General features: G+C 34.7%; 2 protein-coding genes and 1 non-coding gene across 4 annotated transcripts; all 3 read right to left on the reverse strand.

The window, feature by feature from the left end:
* Positions 1–1,463: 1,463 nt before the first annotated feature.
* LOC107843608 (carotene epsilon-monooxygenase, chloroplastic) lies at positions 1,464–18,089 on the reverse strand. Of its 2 annotated transcripts, none has more exons than XM_047397248.1 (9): positions 17,465–18,064; positions 14,822–15,118; positions 14,541–14,738; positions 12,743–12,844; positions 11,566–11,706; positions 11,368–11,475; positions 10,293–10,375; positions 9,894–10,056; positions 1,464–1,883 (listed from the first exon to the last, which is right to left on the reverse strand). In XM_047397248.1, exons 1-9 carry the CDS (start codon positions 17,963–17,965, stop codon positions 1,824–1,826), a joined length of 1,653 nt encoding a protein of 550 aa, XP_047253204.1. In that variant the 5' UTR covers positions 17,966–18,064; the 3' UTR covers positions 1,464–1,823. The 2 variants fall into 2 exon arrangements, with proteins under 2 accessions (XP_047253204.1, XP_016543418.2); XM_016687932.2 differs by lacking the exon at positions 1,464–1,883 and adding an exon at positions 9,495–9,795 and having other exon boundaries at positions 17,465–18,089.
* Positions 15,556–15,657, reverse strand: LOC124888201. Its single transcript, XR_007046332.1, has one exon. It is a non-coding gene; the product is annotated as a U6 spliceosomal RNA (small nuclear RNA).
* Positions 18,090–19,147: 1,058 nt separating the features above from the next.
* Positions 19,148–26,311, reverse strand: LOC107843607 (vacuolar protein-sorting-associated protein 37 homolog 1). The gene is made up of 7 exons (XM_047397249.1): positions 26,100–26,311; positions 23,885–24,100; positions 21,373–21,460; positions 20,727–20,766; positions 20,602–20,648; positions 20,397–20,517; positions 19,148–19,528 (listed from the first exon to the last, which is right to left on the reverse strand). Exons 1-7 carry the CDS (start codon positions 26,114–26,116, stop codon positions 19,365–19,367), a joined length of 693 nt encoding a protein of 230 aa, XP_047253205.1. The 5' UTR covers positions 26,117–26,311; the 3' UTR covers positions 19,148–19,364.
* Positions 26,312–27,603: the final 1,292 nt, after the last annotated feature.

The following is a 27,603-nucleotide window of genomic DNA, read 5'->3' on the forward strand; positions in this document are numbered from 1 at the left end:
CTAAACCACCAAGTTTCGTCAAATAGTCGTTGGAGGCACCATCTTAACTGGTGACCAAATGATCCTTATTGTTGATTCCGATGACAACTCACCACAAATCGCTACATCTTCTGCAATACAATCACCAAACTAGCTCCACCGTCTTCCAATCGAACCAGTTTGAGGCAAAATAGGGGAATTCGAGTTTGAGGTCACCGATTGGTTCGATTCACAACTCCGGCCGCATTCCTTCTATGACTGGGTTATTAAAGTAATTTCACAATTTGAGCGGGTTGAAATACAGTTGAAACTGCTATATCTAATCTAATCTGAGTTGACTCATTCAATCGGAAAAAACTTTTAAGGTTCAATCTTCAACTCTATTCCTTTAATTTTATATGATTATGAAGGTGTTTTGATGTGTTTGTTCTATCTGAGGAGGGTTTGATTTGTTGCTTGATATGTGTTTGTGTTGATGATTGACTTCAAACGGTACCAATTGGATGAAAACGATATCTTGTTGAATAATTGAAATCGGTAATTGGATAAAAAAATCGAGGTGGGAATTGAAACTTGATAAAAAGTGCTTGTGGTTTAAATTTGATTTATTATTGTTTGTTTAATTCGGAATATGTATTGACCTTGTTAAACGCAATAGTGTCATGATAGGTTGAAACGGATAGGCAACGTAGGTCGGGTAGGCAAATTCAGGACTTGTGGAATATTGAATGCTTAAAACATGTGTTGAATGGCTTGGTTCTATTGCTTTTGAATCAAATATATCATTTGACCGGGGAATGCCCCGAGGTATTTGTGTTTATTCGTCGGAGAATGCCCCAAAGTATTTTGTACCCGGAGGACGTTCGTAACGAATGCCCAAGGTGTCGGGTGGAGCTTAGTCTAGGACTAGTTTAGAATAAGATTTATATTTTTTGCATTTTTCTATTTTGAAACGTATAATTGGACTGGACATTATATTTTTTGGGATTTGTTTTGCTTGTGTTTGTTTGTTTGATTGTTGTGTGTTTTATGTGGTTTATACACTCTTAGTGTCGAATTAGCTGATATACTCCACAAAGCGACCGTGGTCAAACAACAGGATCGAGGGGTGCCTAACACCTTCCCCTCGGTCAACAGAATTCCTTAACCGGAATCTCTATTCGCAAACCAGTTTTAAAGAGTCAAACAGTTTTGAAAAGGATTTTCAAAGGTGACTTGGCACACCGAGTTTATGTCAAGTGGCGACTCTGAATAAAAAATATAAATAATCATTTTTCGAAATAAATTTTCATCTTTTATCACTTTGATAATAAAATCTCTTCCGAACTTAAAATCATAATCATTTTGGTAAAAAATGGGTATGACAAGGTAAAGTAGCAAAAAGACTTGGAGTGGTTGATGTCGTTGCTGCTGTAGAGGTGGAATCTGAAATTGAAAATAAGATTCCATGGTAGGCTCTGGTACCATGTTACAAGATGAGATAATTCAGAGAATTTTGTATGTTTTCTATTGAGAAGGATGACTGAATATATACACGGTTATTTACAACAAACTGCAAAAGAATAGGAAGATTGTATAGCTAACGTATGACACCAAGCCATTATCCTAAAATATAGCTAATCAAACTTATCTATCGTAATTTAACTCTAACACACATGATTCATTTACTGTTGTGACCTTACATTTTGATATAAGTACTTGAAAGATCTATATAAAATGTTCAATTTTGTCTAAAGAATCAAGATAACTTTTCTCCCGATTTCGGACCTCTCGTTATCCCACGCATCGTTTTAGTGCACCGGGCTGTCCTTTAATCAAGATAACTTTTCTCCTTTTGACAAAATTTACAGAGCAGCAACCAAAACAGATGCTTTTTGCCTTTGCTTCACTTTCATGTATAAACCCTGCATTATTGAGAATAACGTAAACGATTTATATGGGGAGAACTTGGTTACTCGTTTAAGAACGAGGAAAAAAGCTAGCTCTCAAGATGAGAATCTTAAGTCTGTCGTATGAATGGCTGCTCCAGTAGTTATACTAATATTTTGATTTGGAATCAATTCGAACGAGAAGTTCTGTAAAAATATCGCGAGTTGACTAAGACGTTTGACTTTTCATGTCATAGTTGAAAATTGAAATGCAAAATTATTAAAGCTAATCCCAATGTGATTCATGCAACTTGTCCATAGATAAAACATATCAGCTATGTTTAATATAGTCAAATGAACCAAAAATAAAGAGGCAAAAATAATTATACTTATACGTATTCCTAATTCGAATAGCTTATTTCATCCATGTATTTTTACTCATTTGATTTTTACGTTCTTTCATTTGGTTATTGTATCTTTGTCTTGACCAATTCTAAATGAACTCTTTTTGGAGAAAATTGTTCATCAAAAGAACTAAGTTTCTTGAAATATTCCAACACAAATATAAACGTTTAATGGTAAAAATTCCATCGAAGAAGATTTATATAGCTCATCATCATACACTTCACAACATTTTTAACGGTATAAGCTCTTTCTATGTCTAGAAAAGAGTTGAATTTCAAAGTCATTTTTCTTTTCATGAAAGAAAATATTGTTGGAGGAGTGATTTTACCCCAAGCCTAATTGGTGTGGGAAATATATGTCATTTTAATAATAGATAAAGATGAGATGATGATAAAAAAAAATATTATATTAATTGATCGGGTATATTATTAAACACATTTACATAATAAAATAAGAGGATATGTTAAATAAGTCATTAGTACTCGTGGATATAGACAAGATCAAGATATTCATTAATGAGATTTTAAATATTAAGAAGTAAACATATGATAAAATAAGAATATCCAACATCATTATATATACGTAAAAAATAATTTTATATATAATATATTTTTCAATGAAGGAGCTTTCTTTTTTGAACCCTTTGTGCACCCTATTACTCGATGAAAATTATTAACATTTAACTAGGTGACTATAGTAAGAAACAGGTGATTATGAATTATGCTATTGATAAAATCGTGGTTCCAACTTATGGGATACACTTTTTTTAGTCGTTTTTTTTTTTAAAAAAAAAAAAAAAAAAAAAAAAGCCATCTTTCTATAATTAAATAGATCAAAAATACTTTTTTCACTTTCAATGAAATGATTTATAACCACACAAATATTTAAAACTTGTTTTAGATCACAAATTTTAAGAGATTTCATTTCTTTCTTAATTTTTATGTCAAGTCAAATAGTATCACATAAATTGATACTCTCTCCGTTCCTAATTAATTGTCGTGCTTACTAAAAATAAATGTTCCTTAATACTTGTCATTTCACAAACCCAAGACACATGAGTGGATTTCACTTTTATTCTTTGTAAAAAATATGAGAAGATATTAATATATAATAAAAAAGAGAAACATTAAATAAAGATGAGTAATAAATAAAAATAATTTAATTGAATTACCTTTTAATTAATGTTTTTCTTAAGATTGGACAACTTAAAAAGATAATAAGTAAATACAAACTGAGGGATATTAGTATTACTTGCGTATTTATTTATAAAGTAGTGCTAATCTCAAGTACATGTAGCACTTGTTATTACCTTTTGTGTCTCCATTATTTCAGCACATCATGATAACATTATGACTATCAGACTCTGTGAAAAAGAGTGCTTAAATTATGTGTGTAAAATTCGTCTTGACACAAACAAAAAATGTGTGTATATATATTATGTATGTGTGTGTGGGGGGGGGGGGGGGTTGTATTCTAAGATAGTCTTTTTCTTCTATCTCAATGTTGGCCCAATATCCCCTTTATCTTAATTAGTTCTCTTTTCTGTTCCCTAAAATAGTTCTAGGGACCTACCCCTCTTTCACCACTAATAAGCTATACACTTATTTATATTGGTTCATTTCCTTATATTTAAGTTTTTGTTCTTTTGAACGTAATAACATATGATTGTCTATTCTTTGGAGTTCAATATAATAATTATTACATTTAAGAAAAAGCAAGATTCAGCGTCTCTGAGTCACGAAATGACACAAATAAATAATCTACACTTGTAATTACGAGATAAGAGAATAACTCCATTCGAGTTATTATACCCAAGGTATTTTTATTACGACTAACATAAAATGCAATTAGCTTAATTAAGTATCAAACTACAAATTATGATAGTGACTTGACATGGCATAACAAACCTCATTGTTAAACACATGAAAATATGTATAAATTCCCAATCACGTCGAAACATGAAAGTAACAATTGAAGTGATAAAACTTTATTTTTTTCAAAAAAAAAATATATATAGATATACATTTCCTCTTCAATATTTATGGATTATATTACAACACATTATCTATACTAAATATGAAGTACCAAGTCAACGTCAATGTAAAATAAACTCTACAACAACAATAACATAATGTGAAATTCCACAAGTGAGGTCCGAAGAGGGTAAAGTGTACGCAGACTTTACCACTACCCGTAGAGTTAGAAAGGTTTTCCAAAAGACCCACTTCAAACATTAAAGAAAACAATATACTTTCATCATTATTATAGCCAGTACTGGCCAAATACATACTAGTAATAATACATGTTCAACAAGTTCTTCCCAAAGTACAACACAACATTTATTAATATATACTCAGCAAAGATGTTCAACAAAGTACAAATAGGACTAAACAAATCCTACTTGAATTATTAGGGACGAACCCGGTTCATACCTACTCCGTAGGTGTCGGGGAGGGGGACCACTCCGGGCTTGACCTACGCACCCTCACCCCAGCTTCGCTGGAGGGGCGTTTCGAACCCCCGACCCTGGCACACCACGGTAAGTAAGCTTACCGCTGAGCCAAGGCCATCCCTCCCTACTTGAATTATTGTTTTACTAAAATTAAAAACTTCCTAGAGCTCATTAAGAGAGTACACAAAGGGAAGTGAAAATGCCAAAGGATACAAGTTGCCCTATTCATAACTAGAAAATCACCATAAAATTGAATAAAATGACAATTTCCTTACCTTGGGACAAAGATAAAAAGTAGACAAAATCACCAGCAACTCCCTCCAGACAACAATAGTGAGTCTTGGGCCGCGCGCGTGCCACCCCTTTGCCATAATGAGATGGTGGCAAAGGGGTGGCTAGCTGCTCATGATCAAGAATTCAAACACAAAGGAACAGTCTAAAGAGGGGGGGATGGGATGGAGGGTTTGAATAGGAAGGTTTTTATAGAGGCATGTGGACATCATGGTGTTGTCTTTTTTGTTTTTTCATCCCACTCATGAGAGAATCAATAGTGTTCTCCCTTATTTTTCTGCGTGAAACAAATCCTCAAGATATTAATAAATAGACGGGGTTAGGATTTTCATTGAGCTAGAAGGTTCAGAAATAAATATACGAACTAATCAAAGGAGTTTAACATCTACTATATATACATTAAAAATATTTTCAATTATATAAAAATAATATAATTTTTCGTCAAAGAAGGTTCATCTGGATGAATGGTGGCTGGTGGCTCCACCCACTGTGCTCAACTACTTAAGCAAGCCTCACAGTGACAAGGTGTTGCTTTTTTTTGTTTTTTATCCCACTCTTGAAAGGATCAATAGTATTCTCACCTATTCGTCAGCGCGACATAAACTCTCAACATTTTGATTAATAGTGGAGGTGCCCAATTTGGGCAAGCCTCACAGGTCGCATCATGGTGTTACTAGCTAGCTAGTTGAAAAAAGAAAAGCTTACACTCGTTGTGAAGTGATAAAATTTAGGAAAGGATATGTATTTATTATAACTACAAATACAATATTGAACCATCAGTTTCATCTTAATCTAATAATAATTTCAACTCGAAGCATAAATTTATAATGAAGGAATTTATTAAAATTTCAACAAATTAAACAACAATACTCATAAACCCATAATTTGAAAAATAGAATGAATTTAAATCTTGAATCCGCGAATACATGCTAATAATTTTTTTTGTTGTTGTTGGTCAGGTGGGCAACAAAAGAGTGAATTGACTTGAGTGAATGTGTGGTCACTTTTGGGTAAAGTAAAGAACAAAGGAAAGCAAGTTAAGCATCTTCCAAAGGATATCCCTTTGGCACTTCCACTAAATTATATATACTGCCACCCTTTGCTTTTCCTAACTACTACTGTACATATTTATTTAATTGATTTAATTCATATATATTGAAGATGTGAAAGAAATTGTACAGTCTAATTCTTTTTAATAGGTTATTTTATTCTTCAATTTACTAAGTTTACTTTTTATAATATTTATTTATTATCTTTTTAGTGATGTGACAATATAAATTTTCTTCACACTAGTCATTCATGTGTATAGAAGTTGTAGACTAATTATTAACACAACACAATGAGTTCTACAGTATAATTTCAGACAATTGGGCAAGGCAGAATCTTTGAAAGAAATACTGGTAGGGATGGTTTGGTAAAGTGTATAACAACAATGCAGAATATAGTGTATTAATAATACTTGTATTAATAATACCTACATTAGTTATGTTTGTATTAGTTATGCATGTAATACATCTTACATAAAATCTATAAAAGAAATGTTTGTTTATAAAAATATCCTTCTTTGATTTTATATACTTTTTCGCAACAAATTTTTTGTCATCTCAAACATAATTACTATTGTTGAATCAGTATATAAAGGTTTTGGATTAATTGCAAGACCTTCGTCTTTGCGCATGAATATTACGCCAACAAATTAACATAGTTGAAATAAAAAATAAAATATAAGACGTAAAATTAAGAAATAGTCTTTTTTTATTTAATCTTTTTAAAGACCCTCGAAGCAAAGCAAAAATATGTTATAATTATTTAAATCAACTATTCATTGTTGTAGATTTCAGACCCCACTAGGTGGGAATACACTGGGTTTGTTGTTGTTGTATTCATTGTTGTAGATTAAAATGGTGGAAAAAGAAATTGTGAAATATTTTGAAAAGATTCACTATTGTAAATTAAAATGGCGGGAAATGGAATGATGAAATATTTTGAGAGGAAAATTGAGAGGTATTAAGGTCATTTAATAAGTTAATATATGTGTTAAAAGACATTGTATTACGAATACAAAGGAAATAGAGTGTATTACTAATACACACTTCAATACACAATAGAGTGTATATAGGCAAAAAAATTATACCAAACAAGGTACTAATAGTACACATTAACTAATGCATGCATTATATTTTTCAATACACTCTACCAAACGACCCCTTACATGTAACAACCAAAGTGTTGTGTTTTACTGGCAGTCCTTTTTTCTATTTGTGTCCCAACTATGTGTAAAATTATGCTGCAATTTTAAATTTTGGCGCATGGTTTTCCAAGGTGGGCTAGCCATAAGAATATGACATCTAAAATACAACAACATACCCAGTAAAATCTTAGAGATGAGGTTGAAGAAGGTAAAGTGTATGCAGACCTTAGCACTACCTCGAAGAAGTAGAGAGGCTGTTTCCGAAAGATCCTCAGCTCAGATATAGCAAATTCATATACAAAAAAAAGAAAAATAGTGAAAAAAATATAGCAAATATCATTAGCAGGGATCATTTCCATCTCAACATCTACCACTAAATCTTACGCTACCATACTACAGCTCATGCACGACCACACTCCTACCCAACTAACCTTGTTCTCTGATGTGTGTCCTCCGCATCTCCCTATCTAAGGTCATGTCCTCGATAGCCTAAATATGCGTCATGTCTTGTCTAATCATCTCTCTCCAATACTTCTTCAACCTATATCTACCCCTCCTCATACCTATTATATACAACCTCTTGCACCTTCTCACTGGAGTGTTTGTACCTCGCCTCACTACATGTCCAAACTATTTCGATTTCGCTTCTCTCGTCTTGTCTACCACGGAGGCCACTCCCACATTATTTCGAATAACCTTGTTCATGATCCTATCACACGTAGTATGTCCACACATCATCCGTCTTAACATCCTCATTTTTGTGACATGTATCTTCTGAACATGAGAGTTTTTGACTGGCTAACACTCTGCCCCATACAACAAAATCGGTCTAACAACTACTCTATAAAACTTATCTTTAAGTCTCAGTGGTATCTTTTTATCACACAAGACTCCGGAGGTAGGCTCCACCTCATTCACGCTGCAACAATACGATTTATGACATCCACATAAATTTCTCCATTATCCTGAATAATGAAGCCAAAATACTTGAAACTGTCTTGAAGATAGTAATTGTGTTTCCAGCCGCGCACTTTCACGCTTGCCTCATGCAACCTCTCACTGAATTTGCTTCAAATACTCAATTTTGATCTTGCTCAACTTCAACTATATGATCTAAAATATGTTCTATATATCCAACAAATAATACAATGCTTATAAAAATGATCACCTTATTTAGTTGCTTGATAAACTTGGAAAATAACCTTAATTCTATATCACAACAATGATATATTCAATATGATCTCACAAATATGATCCGAAAAGAATGATACTTACATACTCAAACCTTACCCTTATCTTGTGTAATAAAAAAATATGTTCTTTCCAATAGATTCTCCACTCGTGCAAAAACAAACTTAATTCTACACCTTGTTAATTGAACATGTCTAAAGATTGAGCAATATCAAAGGTTTTAATTTAGATAAGCAGGTCAATTTTTTATCTAAATAAAATATTAATGTTCTCTTAGGTGACATAAGCAGTACTATATATCAAAGCTTATTAAAGCATTAATATAACATTAATTAATTTGATTATGTACCAAAAAAATTATTAATTTAACTTGATTGCGTAATGCTTTTTTTTTTTGGGAAGATCGTGATCTTATAAAGATGGATGACTCATGTTCCTTTCTTTTTGGGCATTGAGATGACTCATGCATGTTCTAACTAATGCTTAATTGGTCAAAAGTCCTCCCAAATTATATATATTCCTCCATACAATGGAATTCATTTCAAAATTTCACAGTTTCAAGCCGTAGAAAGAATCCCTTACAGGAAATGTATAATGTGCCAGTGATGGACCCAGGGTTTTAGGTGTCATGGGTGCTAGGAAGGTTGAAACACATTACACATGTATTGACAACCAAAGTTTTAAGATTTCACATGGAAATCAAAGCACCGAACTACCTTTTTGGTTTCGAATGTGCTTTTTTCAGCTTATATCAATTTTTATATATTTTTTATATAATTATATCTATTTTGCATCGAGTTTAAAGGATGCCGAAACACCACCAATTTGAACCTAGGTCCATCCCTGGATCCAACCCTTCCTCAAACCCTGTGCATAACAAGAGTTTTAGCACATCAAGCTGCTTCTTTAATTTTTTTTGTTAGTGTGATGACATGTACAGAAAATAAAGGGTTGTTGAAGATTTGGTATATTTGAACCATCGAGAAAAATTGAAAAATATTTTCTGAATTCCTTCATACCAATCACAGAACTCGAAAACAATGAATGCATCTGCAACAACATTAAAGGAGTGTATAAATAAAAAATAGGACAAGTATTTTGAGACGGCGGAAGTATATAGAAAAGAAAAACAAATAGAATATAATGCATCACTGATAATACTGAGTCATTCATTTACTGCTGTGACCTTACATTTTGATATAATAATTTGAAAGATATGTATATAATGTTCAATTTTGTCTAAAGAATCAAGATAACTTTTCTCCGGACTCTGGGCCTCCCTTTATCCCGCGCATAGCAGAAGCTTTAGTGCACCAGACTGTCGTTTAATCAAGATAACTTTTCTCCTGTGACAAAATTTACAGAGCTGCAGCCAAAACAGATGTTTTTTGCCTTTGCTTCACTTGCATGTATAAACCCTGCATTATTGAAAATAATGTAAATGATTTATATGGGGAGAACTTGTTACTCGTTTAAGAACGAGGAGGAAAGCTAGCTCTCGAGGTGAGAATCTTACGTTTGTCGTATGAATGGTTGCTCCAGTAGTCATGCTAATATTTTGATCTGGAATCAACTCGAACGAGAAGTTCTGTAAAAATATTGCGAGAGCAACTGTAGCTTCCAACAAGGCAAATTGATCACCAACGCATTTTCGTGGCCCTCCACTGAACGGGATGAATCTGCAACGAGTATATATATAGATGTATATGTGAAAAATAATCTTCTACTCAGGCAAGCTGTGTATGAACTACAACAACAACAACAACAACAACATACCCAATGTATTCCCACATAGTGGGGTCTGGGGAAGGTAAAGTGTACGCAGTCCATACCACTACCTCAGATGAAGTAGAGAGGCTGTTTCCGAAGCTGTGTATCAACTGAATAGAGAAAAACTAATGGCTGAAATGAGTACCTAAAGTCGGTATTTGTTTCGTTTGGAACAGGACCATCCATGTCGAATCTTTCAGGATCAAATTCTTCTGCTCTATCCCATACCTGGAAAAACATACAGAAAAGACACATTATTTTCTGTAGTAGTGATATTCTCCGAGGCAGGACAAAAACACTTCCATGGATAAAAAGTGAGACTTGAAATGTAGTTTGCAGTAAAAACAAAATAAAGTGTAGGTTTAACTTGAGCAAAGCTCAAAGTGAAAACGGTGGATCTATATATCCACATAAACAGGCGATGAAGAACAAACAAATCAATGAACTACTCCCTCCATTTCAATTTGTGTGTCTAGTTTTCACTTGACACATCGTTTAAGAAAGTAAAGAAACTGCTAAATCTTTTTTATTTTGAAACTGAAGATGACTTTTGAATCTTCTTGTGATCTTAAACTAAAATATGTATAATATACCAAAATGCGCTTTAATCTTGTGGTCTTTAAGATGCAATGTGGAAAGTTGGAACTAAAGAGTTGTCAAAAGCGGAAAGAGGCATTCTTTTTGTAACGGACTGAAAGAGAAAGTAAGACAAACAAATTGAAACAGAAGGCTTATTTAGAGACCATGAAGAAGAAGAACACATTTGGGAACAGGAAATGATTCACACCGTCTCGAGGAGTTCCAAGAATTGATTATTGATGGGTGTCAGTATGACATTCGTCATTTCGTCCTATTCAATAGCAGTCAAATTAAGCACACCTTATACCTGTGGCAAGTTCTTCACAAAAGTAAAAGTATAACCTATGGTTATAAATAGGGGTCTGCTTATCAACAGTGATTTGCCTTGATTTCAGAAATTAAAATGCGATGCAATGATACAGTGGTGCTTCTAATGAACCAGAAGATTCTCTTGACAAATCTTTGCTAAGTCAAAACTGATGGTAAGAAGTCGAAATGAACAAAGACAGTGACTTAACAGATCTTACTGAGCAAGAGTTAAAGAAATAAGAAATTAAATAGAACAACTTTAAGGGGTTAAGTTTCCAAAAAGCTCAACAGTAACAAGAAAAAGGTAAAAGATCAGAAAAAGCTCTTATTACCTCCGAAGAATGATGAATGTTATATACCGAAATCATTATATCTTGACCAGCATTAACCTTGTAATTTCCGGGGAGCACATCAGCTACTTGAGCTCTTCTTATTAGGACCTAACAAAAATAGTTCTCAGTAAAATCAGGTTATCAGAAGACAATGCATAACGATAAACTCCACAAGGAGAAGCATATTGATGAACTTACAGGTGGATGTGGATAAAGTCGAAGAGACTCAGTTATGCACCGTGTTAAGAACTTGAGATTCTTCATGTCTTCATAGGTCGGAGAGCGTCCTCCCAAAACTCTGTCAACTTCTTCATGTGCTTTTTCCAAAGCAGAAAGGTCCTGCATTAAGAACATAAAATATGAGGGAAGAACAGGTTTTCTATAATCTGCATAGGTTCCGTCATGCACCAAGTTATATTGAACACAAGATTATGAATTATATCAGAAAAAAATATGCTAAGAGGATCGCCATTTCTTTCTAAAGAAAGACCAAAATTAACATATCCAACAGTGGAACTAGAATGAAACAACTGGATGTCCACCCATATAGAGGTAAGAGGGCAATAAAACCTGTTATGAATTCCTAAATAGCAGAATAATGGTTGAAAGTGATGAAAACATGGTAAACATGCATTATAATAGCGACATCAGGCAATGCGTTTTAGCTTTAGAACATACAAATAATACAATTCGTAGCAAATTTCCAAGCAGTATTGTCCTTGGGTAGGAATGGCATTTATTTGAGTTGTTGGGAGCACCATAATTCACAGCCTTTAAACTCTCTTTTTTAAGATAAGTCGCTAAATATCACAAGCTAAGACATCTTGTCTTCAAATTCAACCTTTACAATCATGTATCTCTATAGTGGATGGGGGAGGAATGTAACTCAACGTAAATGTCATAAAGACAGAAACATAACAACTAGGTTGACTTCAAATAGCTCCCCTTCTGACAAAACAAAAGAAGGGAAAAGATAAAAAAAGAAATCTTTTCCAACTTACACGAATGAATAACAATGTCTGAAGATACAGTGCAGACCAAGCTAAAGGGGTTGCCTTGCATGAATAATTTCTCACCATTGAAGAACTATACTTTCCATTGAAAGGGTAAAACCATGACTTCGACATAAACACACAGAAGAGCAGTTATTTTCTAATGTGGTGGTGTTTACCTCCGAAAAACCATGTGCAATATTTCATATGTAAAAGGGTCCAAAAAGCTGAATTTAAGATGGCAAATACAACAAAAATATGCACCAAATATTACAACTTTGCACTTTTATACCGCACAGTTTATTGCTGTCATTCTAGTTGGGAAAACAGAATGATACCTTAAGAGGGAGCTAAGAATTCAAGATAGGGTCAGTCAAAGATACCTTACTCAGCAGGTATGAAGTCCAAGTCAAAACTGAACCTGTGGTTTCATTCCCAGCAACTAGCATTGAAAGAAGATCATCTCGAAGTTGTACACTTGATACCTTAAATTCAGAAAGTTAGCATGTACCAAGAATGCATATTAAGCTAAATCTGCAGATATTTGTCTTGAAGAAGATAGGCTATGATCAATCCTTTTTTCCAAAAGAAGTAAACATGTCAACATAAAGATTGAGAATGACAAGGCAAGATTTGGATTTCACCTAGAGTTTTGGATTGCTAAAATATAAGCTTCTTTACACCAGTAGTCCTTATAAAACAATTTCTTTCCTTGTTGTATCAGATAGATAGATAGACAGACACAGAGAGAGAGAGAGAGAGGCTGTGGTTTGAGGGAAATAAAATCAGATGGATCAGCCACGTTTGCGTATAATGATTATTTCACAAGGACACATAAAATCCTAATCGAACGCTCTACAACAAATGTTTAATGGATGTCAAATCATGAAACTTGTTAGAACTTAGAAATGCGCAAGAGTCATATTTAACCCCCCTCCCCCTCCCCTTATAAAAAAAAGAAGCAAATCCCGGGGATGGGGGTGGGGTGGTGGGGGGAAGTTCAAATTTCATAGTACTAAGACACATCAAATGTGTATGTCTCCTTCACGAAACTGTGCATAATGGATAAGCTGAGGGTATAGGCACTAATTCAAGTTCATCATCATTGTATGAGCAACCAGACTTGCGCATAATTCATTCATTCTAATGGCAAATAAGGAGGGAAGAGACTTCCTTTCTTCAAGAATCCTGCTCATTGGCACCAAATCTGAGAATCACGAGGACTCCATTCTCGGTGGTGCCAAACTATGGAAATGAAGTTTAGGTATAAGCTCAAGATGAGATTCTTGAGATTACACCAGTTTGAACGTCGACAGCACCACATAATGGATGAGGCCTCTTGTGGGTGCCACTGGTGATGTTTCTCGTCCTGAAGAGTAGGCAAATTCTTAAGGATTGAGGAAGAAGTATTCCTTTAAGCCAATGAGACACCATGTGGCATATCTATATGCATGCAATGTTTATCTTAGGTTGGCTGATCAATGAATATTAACAAAGCAACCAACAGTTAAAAATACAAAACATATTTCAATCCATCTTTGTTTTGCCAGACTTCAACGTGAACTTTGGAGCGAAGATAAAGTCGTCTTTGGGTGACTTATAGGTGATGGGTTCAAATCATGGAATCAGCCAACTGTTACTTGAGTCGTGGTAGGCTTACTTTACACCTCTTTGGGCTACGTCCCTTCCCAAACCCCGCGTGAACAATGCTTCATGCACTAGGCTGCACCCTTTAAGCTGCTAGACTTTACAAGGAAAAAGAGAACATAATCCTATAAGGATGTACGAATTCTCTTTGCATATTAGTTGTGTCAGGGCCAACTTGCACACACCATCGAGTACGTGCTACCTCTCACTAGCATAGGTACCTAGTAACACTGCCAGCCAAGATTTAGGCAGATGGGAAGAAATCACCTAGCGTTTTTTGTCTCGATTATTTGAACCCTGATCTCCTACGATTTTCACCCACTTTGACCACTAGACCACACCCTCGGGACACGGGAGCTATGACTATGATTGCATGAGAACTTCAAACAGTGGTACTAACTGTAATTCACATTAACATACCATAGATGATGCAACTGACCAAAAAGAAGCTCAATTTCGAAAAAGTTTTGTAATCCATAAACAGATGGGAAATTCTATCAGTTAAGTAATAAATGAGTTAAAATCTTGGCCAACCTCCTCACGGCTAGCAAGTAAAAACCGAAGAATGCTTGGATCTCTGTCATTCACGTACTCATCCTCATTAATCCTCTCACCCTCAGATTCTACAATCTCTTTGCACTTTGCAATGAGCTCTTCAACTGTTTGTCTGATTACAGAAACTGCATTTTCAGCCTTTATTTGTCGTGGGATGATCTTACATAACGCTTTGATCTACAAAAACATCGATGATGTCAGTCAAAGTTATTAGACAGATTAAGCTCGGCAAAAACCATTCAAGGATAGGAAGAACCTGCCTGCCAATATGGCAACAAATCAGTTGAACGGAGTTCTGCTTCTTTTAGTGCAGTGTAAACTGCATCAATAACTGGACTGTCAGTAGTAAGGGAATCAAAATTGTAATTGAAGAGTGCAAGACCAATAACATCAAGTGTTAATTGAGAAAACTTTGCCTCCATATTCACTGCAGAACCAGAAATTGCATCGGGTAAAAGTTTCTCCACCATTCTCTCAGCACATCTGCAAAAGACCCGATCAACTATTACTGACAAGTACTTCTTGTGAAGAGATGGAACCACAGCCCTTCGCCTTGCCTATATCAAATTAGGCTTTTAATCTCAAAACAACACATTGGTGACCATAATAATTACACTAGGGTACAGTACTTTCCATCTATTACAAATACTAACAAATAAATCATTAGTTACATTATTCAATAAGAAACCATAGTCACAGGAACTTCATATTTCAATAGTTAATTACAAAACAAGAGGCCACCTTGAACATTAGTTGTCACTAGACTAGACTCATGAGTTTGCTTCCCTTTTATGCTCTATATATATATACCGCACACTAAACTAATAAATTACGACAATTCAAAGTGGCCAGAAGAGATGAATCTTGGGGACATCTAGATTTCATATTAGCATCCACCAGAGCAAATTCGACATAAATAGAAGATACAAAAGCATTGGCCCTAATTACCAGACCAAAGCTTCATAAAAGTTACTCTCCTTTTTTTAATAAAACTGAAAATTTGGACCATTCCTTGATTTGTGGGCGCCATCTTTGCGTAGGCCATGCTAATCTTCTCTATATTGTTCCAATTTTATCAGAAGTTCCCGAAGGGAAAAAAGTTACCCTTTTATTTTAATTATCTACTAAAGGACTCTCAGTTGCTTGACATCAACTAAAATGGAACTGTCAAACTCTCTATTTAAAGTTTAAACCACAAGGTATTATGCTGCATAATTCACTAATATCAACAGCTATACGTCAGTACAAACTTGTTGGTTGATTGGGTCGGTCTTCTATATCAGTTCTATTCGACTTGGATCCATTTCATTCCAATTCAAATTCATTAACACAACATTGTCCTTTAACATCAAGTCAGTGACAATGCAATATCTACAAAATGTGCATGTGAAGCTGCATATTTCGACAACATCTGCACCCTAAACTAGCTGCAGACTCGAACTCGGCTATTTGAATCATCTATGTCCACTCTTCTCTAGGAGAGTCAAAGTTGGCTATTTGAATCATCTACATCCACTCTGCGCTATTTGAGCCAATTTCATTCCAAAACAAATCAAGTAGTAGTCTAACAATTTCTCTTTGGGGGTTTACATATACCCATAATTGGTGCTATAATTAAATTTGAGAAGAAAAGCCCATACTGTAAGAAACCAAAAAAGATTTCTGCCTTTGTTTCAATCTGTTCGTCTTACTTTCATGTTTAATCCATTTCAAAAAAGAATGTCTCTTTCCTTTACTGGAAACTCTTTAATTCTAACTTTCCACATGACATATTTAAAACCACAAGATTAAAGAACATTTTGGTACATTCTACATATCGTTAGATTAAGACCACAAGATTCTGAGTTATTAATCCTCCATTTCAATTTTGTTCATCTACCTTCCTTTTTAGTCCGTTTAAAAAAGAATGTCTCTTCCCTTTTTGGCAGCTCTTTGACTTTCGACTTCTTTACTTTCTTAAACTAGGCAATCAAGTTGAAATGGAGGGAGTATTTATTTTCTTAAGCTCCGTGTCAAGGCAGGCAGACCAAAGAAGTATTGGGGAGAGGCGATTAGAAAGGACATGACAATTGCAGCTTACCGAGGTCATGACCTTAAATAGGAAGGTGTGGAGGACACGAATACGATAGAACGTTAGTAGGTAGGAGTACATCCATACTAGTAGGTGGGGAGTGTATTGTCATATTGTGCTTACTAGCAGTTGTAGGACTACTCTTGTAGTTTCTTGTTCTTCCATTTCCGTTACTCTCTATTGTTTCATGTAGTTTACGTGGAGTATTATTTTGTTGTAGTACTTTCTGCTACTATCTGTTGTTTTTGTTACTATCTATTGTCTCTTGTAGTTTCATTACTTCTTTTTCTGGACTGTTTTTGTCTTGAACCGGTGGTCTATCCTTTCTGCTACTATCTGTTGCTTCTGTTATATTGCTACTATCTGTTGCTTCTGTTATTACTTCTTTTTCTTGATTGTTTTTGTCTTGAGACGATGATCTACTTCTATTCTAACATGAATAATTAGGGCAATTTCACCTACCTCGAGTAATTAAGGCATTTCCATTCTAAATATATACCTCGAAGCTCAATTCACCTAAGCCGAGAATAACTACGCTAACTACCCCAAGTCTACGGTTTCAAGATAGCCTAACCTTTCTGCTACTATCTGTTGCTTTTATTACTATCTATTGTCTCTCGTACTTTCATTACCCCTTTTTCTAGACTGTTTTTGTCATGAACCAGGGGTCTAACTGAAAGGTCTACGTACACTCTACCCTCCCCAGACTCCACTGGGTATGTTGTTGTCATTGTCCGTGTCAAGTCAAAACCAGACAAATAAGCAAAATGTACTAATAACCATAAAGTGAAACACAAAAAGAGAAAAGAGCAGGATAATAATATATACTTACAGTCCAAAGAGGACCTTCAGCAATAGCAAAACCTGAACCAAACAAGAACTCAGAAACTTCAGCTACAAGTCCTTTACCATATTTCCCATAATTCTTCAGCACATGTTTAGCAATAGCAGGATCACTAACAATAACAAAATTCCTTGGACCAGCAGCAAGTCTATAAATGTGACCATACATATTCATCCATTTATACAATGGAAGAAAAAGAGCACCACCAAGTAAGTCAGTAACATCATCAAGTTCAGCACTTGCAATAGGTATATTGGAATCATCATTTTTGCCACCTAAAGTAAGTGAACTTGTAAGTTTAGTTAGCCAATCTGGACTTACCCATGATGTTGGTTTTTGTTTGTTGTTGTTGTTGTTGTTGTTGTTAAGGGAAGATTTTATGGTGTATAGTGAATGGTTTGGGCGGATGAGGGTGGTTGGGTGGTAGTGGTAGTGGGGGTGGGGGTGGGTGAGAAGAGAGAAGGCAGATATGGTGAGTGAAATTGGCATGGTGGATTAGCTAAAACAAGAAGCAAAAAAATATGGGTGATACTGAGATATGTATAGCGGAAATTCATATGTTATATAATATCAAGAAATCTGTTATCCACATTATCATATTATCAGCTATTCGCCCCAAAAGAACAAGTTGGTCAAACTAGAATATAGTTGTAACATAAAAAAAAAAAAAAACAAATTTATGAGCAGTTGTAATTTCAAGATAAAATCAAATTTTTTATTTGATTTTTTAAAGTATTTTAAATATTTTATATTATTAATTATAATTATTATAATTTACTGTTCTACTCTCAAATATATAAAAATTTTTTTTTTTTAAGTTTGTATATCATAATTTATGGTCATTTTATAGAAGTTTGAATCTCAAATTTCATTTGTCCCATAAAAATAGGATATAGAGAGTAATAATTTGTTCAAATATTTTTATTTAATTACTAGTTTTGTCCTTAAAATGGAACTTACGTCTAGCAAAACATAAATCTTTTAGAGGACGTGAACATAACTTGTAAAATATTATAAAGAGAAATATAAGCTTATATTGCGTAGGTAGATTTTTATTTCAACCTAGAAAGGAAAGACTTATTTGCCACGAAGGATAAAAAAATAAAGACCAACACCAATAGAAATAGAAGTGCAAATGATCCAATATATTTCGAATGCTGTAACGAAATATTATTGTGGAGAATATAAAATATATTTTAACATGAAAAATTGATTGTTACGATAAAGGATGATTGTTATACCTTTATTTTTCTTTTACTGCAAATAATAATTTGTTTATACTTTTGAGGAGAGTGACTTTACTAGTCACAAGATTTTCGATGATACAATTCTCATTTTGTATCTTTTGATTAATTGTATCTTTTCGCATATAACTATTAAATCGTGCTTGAAGAACAAATAATACAAGCCTTACCAATAATACAAGCCTTACCACGCATTCATAAAGTGTGGCCTAGCGATCAATAGAATGACACGAGAACTATGAAGGCACATGTTCAATCCCAATCGAGACAAAATATTTAATTTCTTTTTATTCATCCAAACCTTGGTGACAGTGACCAAAGTTGCCCAATCCAGCAAATTGAGGTGCATACAAGTTAGATCATAATACCGTCGCACACAAAAAAAAAATAGGCATGCTGAAAGCAGATATCTTGGATAAGACGAGAGTGACCATTTTCTAACATCTCTATCATAGTTACTATAACTTAATTGTCTTGTAAAAACAGTAATTTACTAGTCCTCTTATATCAAGCACACTACACAGTGAAGGCCAAAGCTTGGCAGAAATTAGTCACAAAATTACATCTGAAGCAATATGTGGCACACACGGTTTTAGAAGCAAAGGGAACCTCAGTTATAATATTCACACACATCATATTAACATTCAGCCAGTTACAGATGTCTTTGCGGCAAGGTGTGTGAGCGCGCGTTTGTGGTAACTGTGTCGCAGCTTTTTGTACTTCTGCACAAATGTGGCAAGATCAATCTCCCCATCGAGAAGTTGTTTGTCCAGGCTTTCAGATTCCTCATCTGTTTTTCTCATGGCATCTGTATAAAGACAGAAACATTAGATAATTATGGTTCTTTCTTTGCATGTCTGGTTTATATTGTTTCCTAATACAATAAGCTTAGAATAATCTATATGCCCCGGTAATTCTTTTACACCCGTATGGCAACTTCTCAAGAATGGTTTGATCCAATCCGAGTTCCTAAAAACTTCCAAGATAGGGAGAAGAAACTTATTCCTAAAAACTTCCAAGATAGGGAGAAGAAACTTACATACTTCAAATGGGAAACGGTTCCATCTAACACCATCAAAGAAAGAACTATAAAAGTGCTAGAGGGCAAATGCTATGGAGTAGAGTTACCTAAACTTTTGGAGGCTGCATTCATGTCTATACTCTGAGGATTCAATGGTAGCACGACTATCAGAAACATTATCTGGTAGCAAGTAATAATGTACAGTGACACATACAAAGGTAAGTCGATAGATTCCACCCAGGCAAATATATGACCCCTGTGAATGAATATTAACAAAATGCAAAAGCACTATTTAAATTCGACTGTCACTAGAGCTTAGCAGAAACAACCGAATCAACTTGATGGAACCACACAACTTAGAATTAACAATGCAGCACCACCTATTGAGCCAGAAAGCTCCGATGCATCAGATCCTTACTATTTCCGTATTTGAAAAGTTCCCTTACTTGAAGCCCAAATAAGACAAAATTGAACTTAAGGTAAGCCCTCAAAACTAGTTGAAATTGCAGCACTAAGACCCGCCAAAAACAAAGATCTAATTTTTGTTCTACTTATGTATATTTATATATTTTGTTCCAGCTGTCTTTGTCCATAATAAAGGAAACCCCCCACCCACACCCACAAAAAAAAATGTTAATGTATTTCCATTTTTTACCTTGCAGCCGGTGGAGGAGTGATGCAGGAGAGTAAAACTTTAAGAGCTCTTCTTTTCTCCTTTCCAGTTCATGCAGCTTTTCTTGAGCAGCAGCCAATTCAGTGGTGCGGATGATTCTGCACTGTAATCAACAGCACAACATGGGATCAACACATGAGATCTTTCACAATGAATGATTTGAAAGTAGCACAGAGTAATATCTGACCTGATTCCTAAGCTCCATTATCCGCGGTTCTTTTTCTAAATTTTCCCCTGCAGCAAGAGTGGATTTAGAATTTATATGCTTAATGAATAAAAACCTCTAGTTACTAAGAAGTGATCCAGACTTACTAGCAAGCTGCAGAGTTTCATTCCGAAGCTCATCTCTGACCTGATTAGGAAATTTATTGAAAAACAGTCAAATATAATCCGCAGAAATCAAGTGAGAAGAGGCTACCTATATTAAGATGACTGTAATTGGTAACAATGTTGTCTCACATGAATTAAGCAGGCATGAAGACAAAAAATGCAAGAGGGTCATTTTGGGCAAAAAGAAAACAAAGAAAGAGGAGGGTGGGGGTGAGGGATGGAAGAAAGAACAAGAAACACTTATTGACGGTCTAAATCTGCAAGTATCTTATGATGCCTAAGTTGCATGAATGAGAAATTAGAGAAACCCCAATAAAGCACATTATAAGATTGAACTAAACAGGATGGTGAAACACTGGAACAGCTTCAATGCATTCTTTTGTTTCAACTTAAATCCTAGCCACTCATGGAGAAACCCCCCCATACAAATGTAAGACAACTAAATTCAACCATTTCCAGAATACTTGTCCCATAAATAAACTGAATCCTTGCTGCCTGAAACAACCAATTGGTTCATTCAACCAGGTCCGTGGATATACTTGGAGGAGTACAAATAAGAACTGATCAGTTTAATCATGCAAAACATGCAACAGAAATAATGGTAAACCAGAAAAAATTAACCTCTTACTTTATTCTGAGTTTTGACCGGCTCAAGTGACAGTAATACATTCTTATATGCATCCTTGTAAGTTAAAAGGTCCCTTAGCTCCTCGATGCTGAAAATTTGAACAAGGCAGATTGATAATCAGACACTAGAAGTGAAGCAGAGTGAAGAAAGTGGCTTATTTATCACCAGAAAACAAGATAACTCTTATCAATCCCAACTCCCCAGCATGAAAAAAGAATTCAGTCATGAATGCTTTAAACGTTCCATCTGCTGGCAAAAGAAGCTTTGGAGAAGTCAAATCTTACAGTATATCTTGTGTCATTGTCAAAATATGCACAGCAGGTAACTTAACGGGTGCCCAAATAATCAACCAATAACTTCCACAGAAACTAAAGGCATAAAAGAAACTATATATGCTTACCAAGATGCATATAGAGATGCTTCTCACATATGAAGAAAGTGAGGACAACTTTTACCGCATAAGTTAGATGGCATTTAAACTAGATAGCTGCATTTCATTTGTTTCATTTTCAAGTGAGTGTTTCGATATAATTTTGATTTTTGGGAGAACTATTTCATTTTTGTGACTGAGTTTTTGGACATGACCCAACTGTTTTTGGGTGGAAAACAAGAATTTGCTTTGTTTTGTTCTCCAACACTTTTATTAAACCAAAAGAATAGTGCTTGTTCTAGAAAACAATCAGAGTAAGGGTATATTATTTACCAAGATGCACACACAGGTGTATTTCGCCTATCAAGCAAAGTTGAGGACGAACAATGTATTCTTTTCTTGTTTAGTTTCCAAATTGTTGTTTTCCTTTCTTTTTTTTTTTTTTTTTTGATAATTGTGGCAGTCCGGTCGGCTATGTTGTATGGAGCGGAGTGTTGGCCAGTTAAGAACTCCCACATCCAAAAGTTAAAGGTGGCGGAGATGAGGATGTTGCAATGGATGTGTGGCCATACAAAGAAAGATAGGGTAAGGAATGAGATTATTCGGGAGAAGATGGGAGTGGCCTCGGTGGAGGACAAGATGCGAGAAGTAAGGTTATGTTGGTTCGGGCATGAGATGAGGAAGGGCTCTGATGCGCCAGTGCGGAGGTGTGAGACACTGGCTATGGATGGTTTTTGGCAGGGTAGAGGTAGGCCAAAGAAATATTAGAGGGAGGTGATTAGGCATGATATGGAGCAATTACAGCTTACGGAGGACATGACCCTTGATAGGAAGGTGTGGAGGACGCGGATTAAGGTAGAGGGTTAGTGGGTGGGAGCGCGGCGGTAACTATAGGGGAGTGCTCCTTTGGGTCTGAAGTTTCTGGTTCATAGTGTTGGGGCTGTAGTTTTTGGGGTTAATGGTGTTGGCTTTTTTGCATCCCGTACTAGTTTATTATGCACTTATCTTTTGTGTTTGTTATACTGTTAGTTTGTTTTGTGTACCATACTAGTTTGTATCCGCTTACTTTTTGTATTTATTATACTGTTATTGGTCCTAAACTGGGGGTCTATCGGAAACAGCCTCTCTACTTCTCTTGAGGTAGTGGTATGGTCTACGTACACTCTACCCTCCCAGACCCCACTAGGTGGGAATACACTGGGTATGTTGTTGTTGTTGTTGTTTGTACAATTGGGTTGCCTGGGCAAGCTTTCGCACACCTCAACTAAATCCACGGGATACCTGCCACCTCCCACCACCAATGGATATCAGGTAACTCTGTCTACCAAGGCTAGGAGAGATGGGAAGAATCACCTAGTGTTTATTGTCTCTGCCGGGATTCGGACCTGAGACCTGAGACTCTCAACCCGCTTCATTGACCACTAGGCCACATCCTTGGGTGCTTCCAAACTGTTTTTCCTTAAACAGAATATCCAGAGAACTACTGCCTTTTAATGAAATCCTCTTACATCATCAAAAAAGATATCTGGAAAGCTACTCCAATTATTTCTAGAAAAGACACCCCATTAGCATCAATTGTCCATGATGTACTTTGTCGTTTTTAACCTCAACAATGAAGGGCTCTGCTATCAAATAATAAAACCGGTACTAGCACAGTAGATTTTACTATATATGCTCCGATTGATTACTAATATTTGCATTTCATGAGACTACGCTATTCCAAGTGCACATGGTGGCATTACAGCTTCAAGATTTATCAGGAGTTCAACAAATTATCTATGGGCATCAGAGAGTAATATAAATTCTACAAGTTAGCTGGTCAATGTGAAACTGAGACTACGCTATTCCAAGTGCACATGGTAGTATTACAGCTTCAAGATTTATCAGGAGTTCAACAAATTATCTATGGGCATCAGAGAGCAATATAAATTCTACAAGTTAGCTGGTCAACGTGAAACCGCTCTACAGACCTAGTCAAAAAAAAAGAATCAAGAGTATCAAAAGGTTCTGAGTTTACGAAAAAATGCAGATACAGTGATAAAAATCTAGTAGATCTTATAAGAAAATAAGGAGAAACTTTTTTTATAGAAAACAGTGCGCATTTTTCATTGTGGTGGATGATATACATCCACCGTCACCCACCTTTTATCTTTTAAAGCATTAATAATGACTGCAGCCTCTGCAGGAGAACCATGTGAAGCTGAGCTTGGCCTATCTGTTGGTCTTTGGAAACCAGAACTGCCTGAAGAGCTTGGACTAGGAGTTCCGGGGCGGGAAGACCCGGGAGACTGAGAGCTTCCAACAGATTGTGGATACCACGATTCATTATTAACCTCCTGAGGACGTTGCTGCCCACTCCTGTAGGAATTTTTAAAAGGTACATATGTTAAAAATAATTTAGTTTACATAACTAATTTTAATCATCCTAGTTGCCAAGAGCATACCATGTCAGTAAGCAAGACAATACAAGCTACATAAGAAATAACACGCACACAGTTTTCTGCTTTTTGAATGCTTATAGGAAAATAAATACCAGACACCAAACCTTGTTATGAAAAAGGTAAGACATTTTATTAAAGAGTATTAAGAAAGTACCAAAAAGGATCACGAAAAGAGAAGCTTTCCTACCATGTCTTGAAGGAATACAAAAGACCTAGCATAGAGTTCATTTCAAACACAAAATTCATCCTATACTATAAGTGAAGACTCGTTAAACGTCTAGCTTTGACATGTAACTACATAAGATCATAAGATACTCTTCTCTTATCACTAAAACATCTAACATTCATTGCCTGCCAGATATTCCAAAAAATGCAAGAAGGAATTTTCTTCCAACATAAGCTGTCGTCCTTAAAAGAGGACAACTCATGTCAGCTGCATAGAACATTGTCCAGATCTGCCAGGTTGAAGTACATCACAAGCAACAAAAGTTATGCCTCGGTCCCAAACAAGTTCGGATCGGTTATATGAATCCCCACTTCTTGTAGTTATCACCTATATGCATTTTTTCTTCCATTGTGTCATATCTTTAGACTGCCTGTATTGGTACCAAGCATTTATAAGCCTTTCTAGGCTACTTCCTCTTCCATGTGATTTTAGATCTATCCCTGACCCTCTTTACACCTTCACTTACCACATCACAGCACAAGACACCAATAAGATTGTCTTAGTAAAAAAATCTCCATTAACGAGATAACTTGAGTTCCTCCAATTGAACTCCAATTATTCAGTAGCTAATGACTCCAAGCCTCCTTTTAACCAAAACCTCATTAAAGTATAAATTGACATCATAAAAGTCTTAACACTATGAACTTCTCCTACTTCCTGACAATAATAGCATCTTCCACGCCTCAATCCTAAACTACTCTCTATTTGGACACGTTTTATTCAAATACTCTATGATTTATACTTTGAGTTAATAATCAAAAACACACCTAAATATCCCTTTTTTTGAGTTCCATACCTTTAACTATCAGGTGTGTGAGCTTCCTACCTACCTGAACTATCACCAACTATTTATTAAAACACACCAAAACAATTAATTAGTCCCTTTTCCTATCTAAAAGTCCGGGTATGAAACTCAAACAATTAATAGTTGAGGTGTGTTTTGATAAATAGTTAGTGACGGAGCAGATAGGAAACTCGCACAACTGATAGTTCATGTATAAAACTCAAAAAATCAGGATACGTTAGGTGTGTTTTTCACCCTTCACACTGAATACTTTCAACAAACAAAGAATTCTCTAAAACTAGATGCTCTTTAAATTCCATACTTATCCCTAAACCCACATCCAAATCACCAAAAAAAGGAGAAAACGAAAAAACACCCAAAGTATCTCCATTTTTTTAGTTTCCTATCTGAACTATTGAACTATCACCAACTATTTATCTAAACACGTCTCAACTATTAATTATTCACTTTTCCTACCTGAAAGTTCAGGTATGAAACTCAAACTATTAATAGTCAAGGTGTGTTTTGATAAACAATTGGTCGTAGTTCAGTTAGGAAACTAACACACTGGATAGTTCAAGTACAAAACTCAAAAAAATCAGAATAATTTAGGTGAGTTTTTCACACTTTCACTCTTGATACTTCTAATTTCAAACAAACTAACAATTCTATAAAACTAAATATGTCTTAAATTCCATACTTATCCAAAAAACAACATCAAAAAATCACACACAAAAAAAAAAAAAAAAAAAAAAAAACTCGAATTACAACAAATTAAGAAAAATATAATCCGACAACAAAATTGAAGATCCATAAAGTAAAACGAACCCAGCGATAAATCTCAGGATTTTATAATGGAATAATAAAAATAGAAAATCGGAGATTAATTAACAGAGAAAATATTACCAGAATTTTTGGAACATGATGAATTGGGGAAATCAGAAGAATAATGGAGACTTAGCAGAGAAGATAGATTAGCTTTTTCAATTGACTTTGCTTCTTTTTTTCTTTACTTGGCACAAAAAAAAAAAAAAGACTAAGAAGAAATTGAGGATGAATTTTCACTGAAATTTTCTGTTATTCCAACTGTGTTTACCAATTCTTGTTTCAATTATATTGTGGGCTGAAGGCCCAATTTACTTAATGGTCTCTTCCAAGCCCACAAAACTAGCCCTTTTAGATTAATTTGTAGCATAAACAACATAAAGTCCCAACCTCTATTAAAGTAATTACATAGGATTTCGGTTATAATTTCTTTCTCCCAACTTTTGAAAAATATTTATACATTACTACGTCTCTTATACGTTCCTACTATGTATGAGGTGAATCAATTTGCCTACAATTATGAAAATAAAATCTGATACCATTATTATCTCTCACAATTAACGCCATTAATTAATGTACTGATTTTATGGTGGCATGGAATTAGTTAGTAATGATAAACTTCAATATTAATATAAACAAAGTAGTAGAACACCATGAGATTTTTGTAATTACTTTTCAAAATAGGAATTTTATGTAATATTTAATAGTTAACTTGTATATATATGTAATGTTTCCTAATTTGTACTCGCCTTTTAAATTTTTAAAAATTACATAAAGCGACAACTTAACTATCACTTATTACACCAAATTCCAACTGTAAAACTTACTACAAAATTTTTACTTTTTCAATTTCTCTCTCTTAAATATATATGCATAGCTTTACCAAAATTGACTTACGGTTTATGCTCCTTGGAAAAAGACTACAATCAAGGAGTGGTTATCATTTTTTAATCCAAATGTGTTTGAGTCCAACTACTACTCACTGGCATTCAATTTAACTAAATCAACATTTAACATTTTGAAATTTTAGGATCTAGTTAGTTTTTTTTTCTTCTGACTTTACTATAATTTGGAGATTCCGAATGAATAAGTTGGTGTATGTTGTTCATTCATTGATTTTTCATAGTATTGGAGTAATATTTTGATTTTCTACTATACCAAAATATAGAATCGAACTTCGATTTCACATTTTTAATTTTCAATTTCTTCTTTTTGCATGTACTAAAATTAACTACTTATTTCTTAGTAAATGGATGATTCTCCTTCTTTTAGCTTAGGATAAACTCAGTTAGAGTATAATGAACCAACAAATCGCATTATTTGGTTCGTTCCCGGAGAATTTGATTATGAGGATCCTAATTATATTGAAAACAGATCAAAACATTATAACGACCCCATTAAGATGAAAAAGTTCAGGAAAGCTGTTGATGGAAAGTCGAAAAAATAAATTGAAGAATCGTCGAGAAAAGCAAAAAAAGCTGATACTTCACGACCATGTCTACCAAAGGTTTTTCTGATTTTTTATTTTTGAATTTGATTGTTAATTTGTACTGGGATATTTTGTGTTTTTTTAAGTAATGTGAGG

This window comes from Capsicum annuum, chromosome 10, assembly GCF_002878395.1.
Source record: "Capsicum annuum cultivar UCD-10X-F1 chromosome 10, UCD10Xv1.1, whole genome shotgun sequence".
Taxonomy (NCBI): domain Eukaryota; kingdom Viridiplantae; phylum Streptophyta; class Magnoliopsida; order Solanales; family Solanaceae; genus Capsicum; species Capsicum annuum.

What these genes read in the sequence shown, in the direction of transcription:
- LOC107843608 (XM_047397248.1), bottom strand. Translation starts at nt 17,965, where the DNA reads ATGCCAATTTCACTCACCATATCTGCCTTCTCTCTTCTCACCCACCCC. An exon ending in CTGAAGGTCCTCTTTGGACT is followed by an intron (nt 15,119 to 17,464) that starts GTAAGTATATAT and finishes AATTTGATATAG; the next exon opens with GCAAGGCGAAGGGCTGTGGT. An exon ending in CTTCATACCTGCTGAGTAAG is followed by an intron (nt 11,707 to 12,742) that starts GTATCTTTGACT and finishes TTCTTAATGCAG; the next exon opens with GACCTTTCTGCTTTGGAAAA.
- LOC107843607 (XM_047397249.1), bottom strand. An exon ending in TGAAACTCTGCAGCTTGCTA is followed by an intron (nt 20,649 to 20,726) that starts GTAAGTCTGGAT and finishes CTCTTGCTGCAG; the next exon opens with GGGAAAATTTAGAAAAAGAA. An exon ending in ACTCCTCCACCGGCTGCAAG is followed by an intron (nt 19,529 to 20,396) that starts GTAAAAAATGGA and finishes GTCTTTATACAG; the next exon opens with ATGCCATGAGAAAAACAGAT.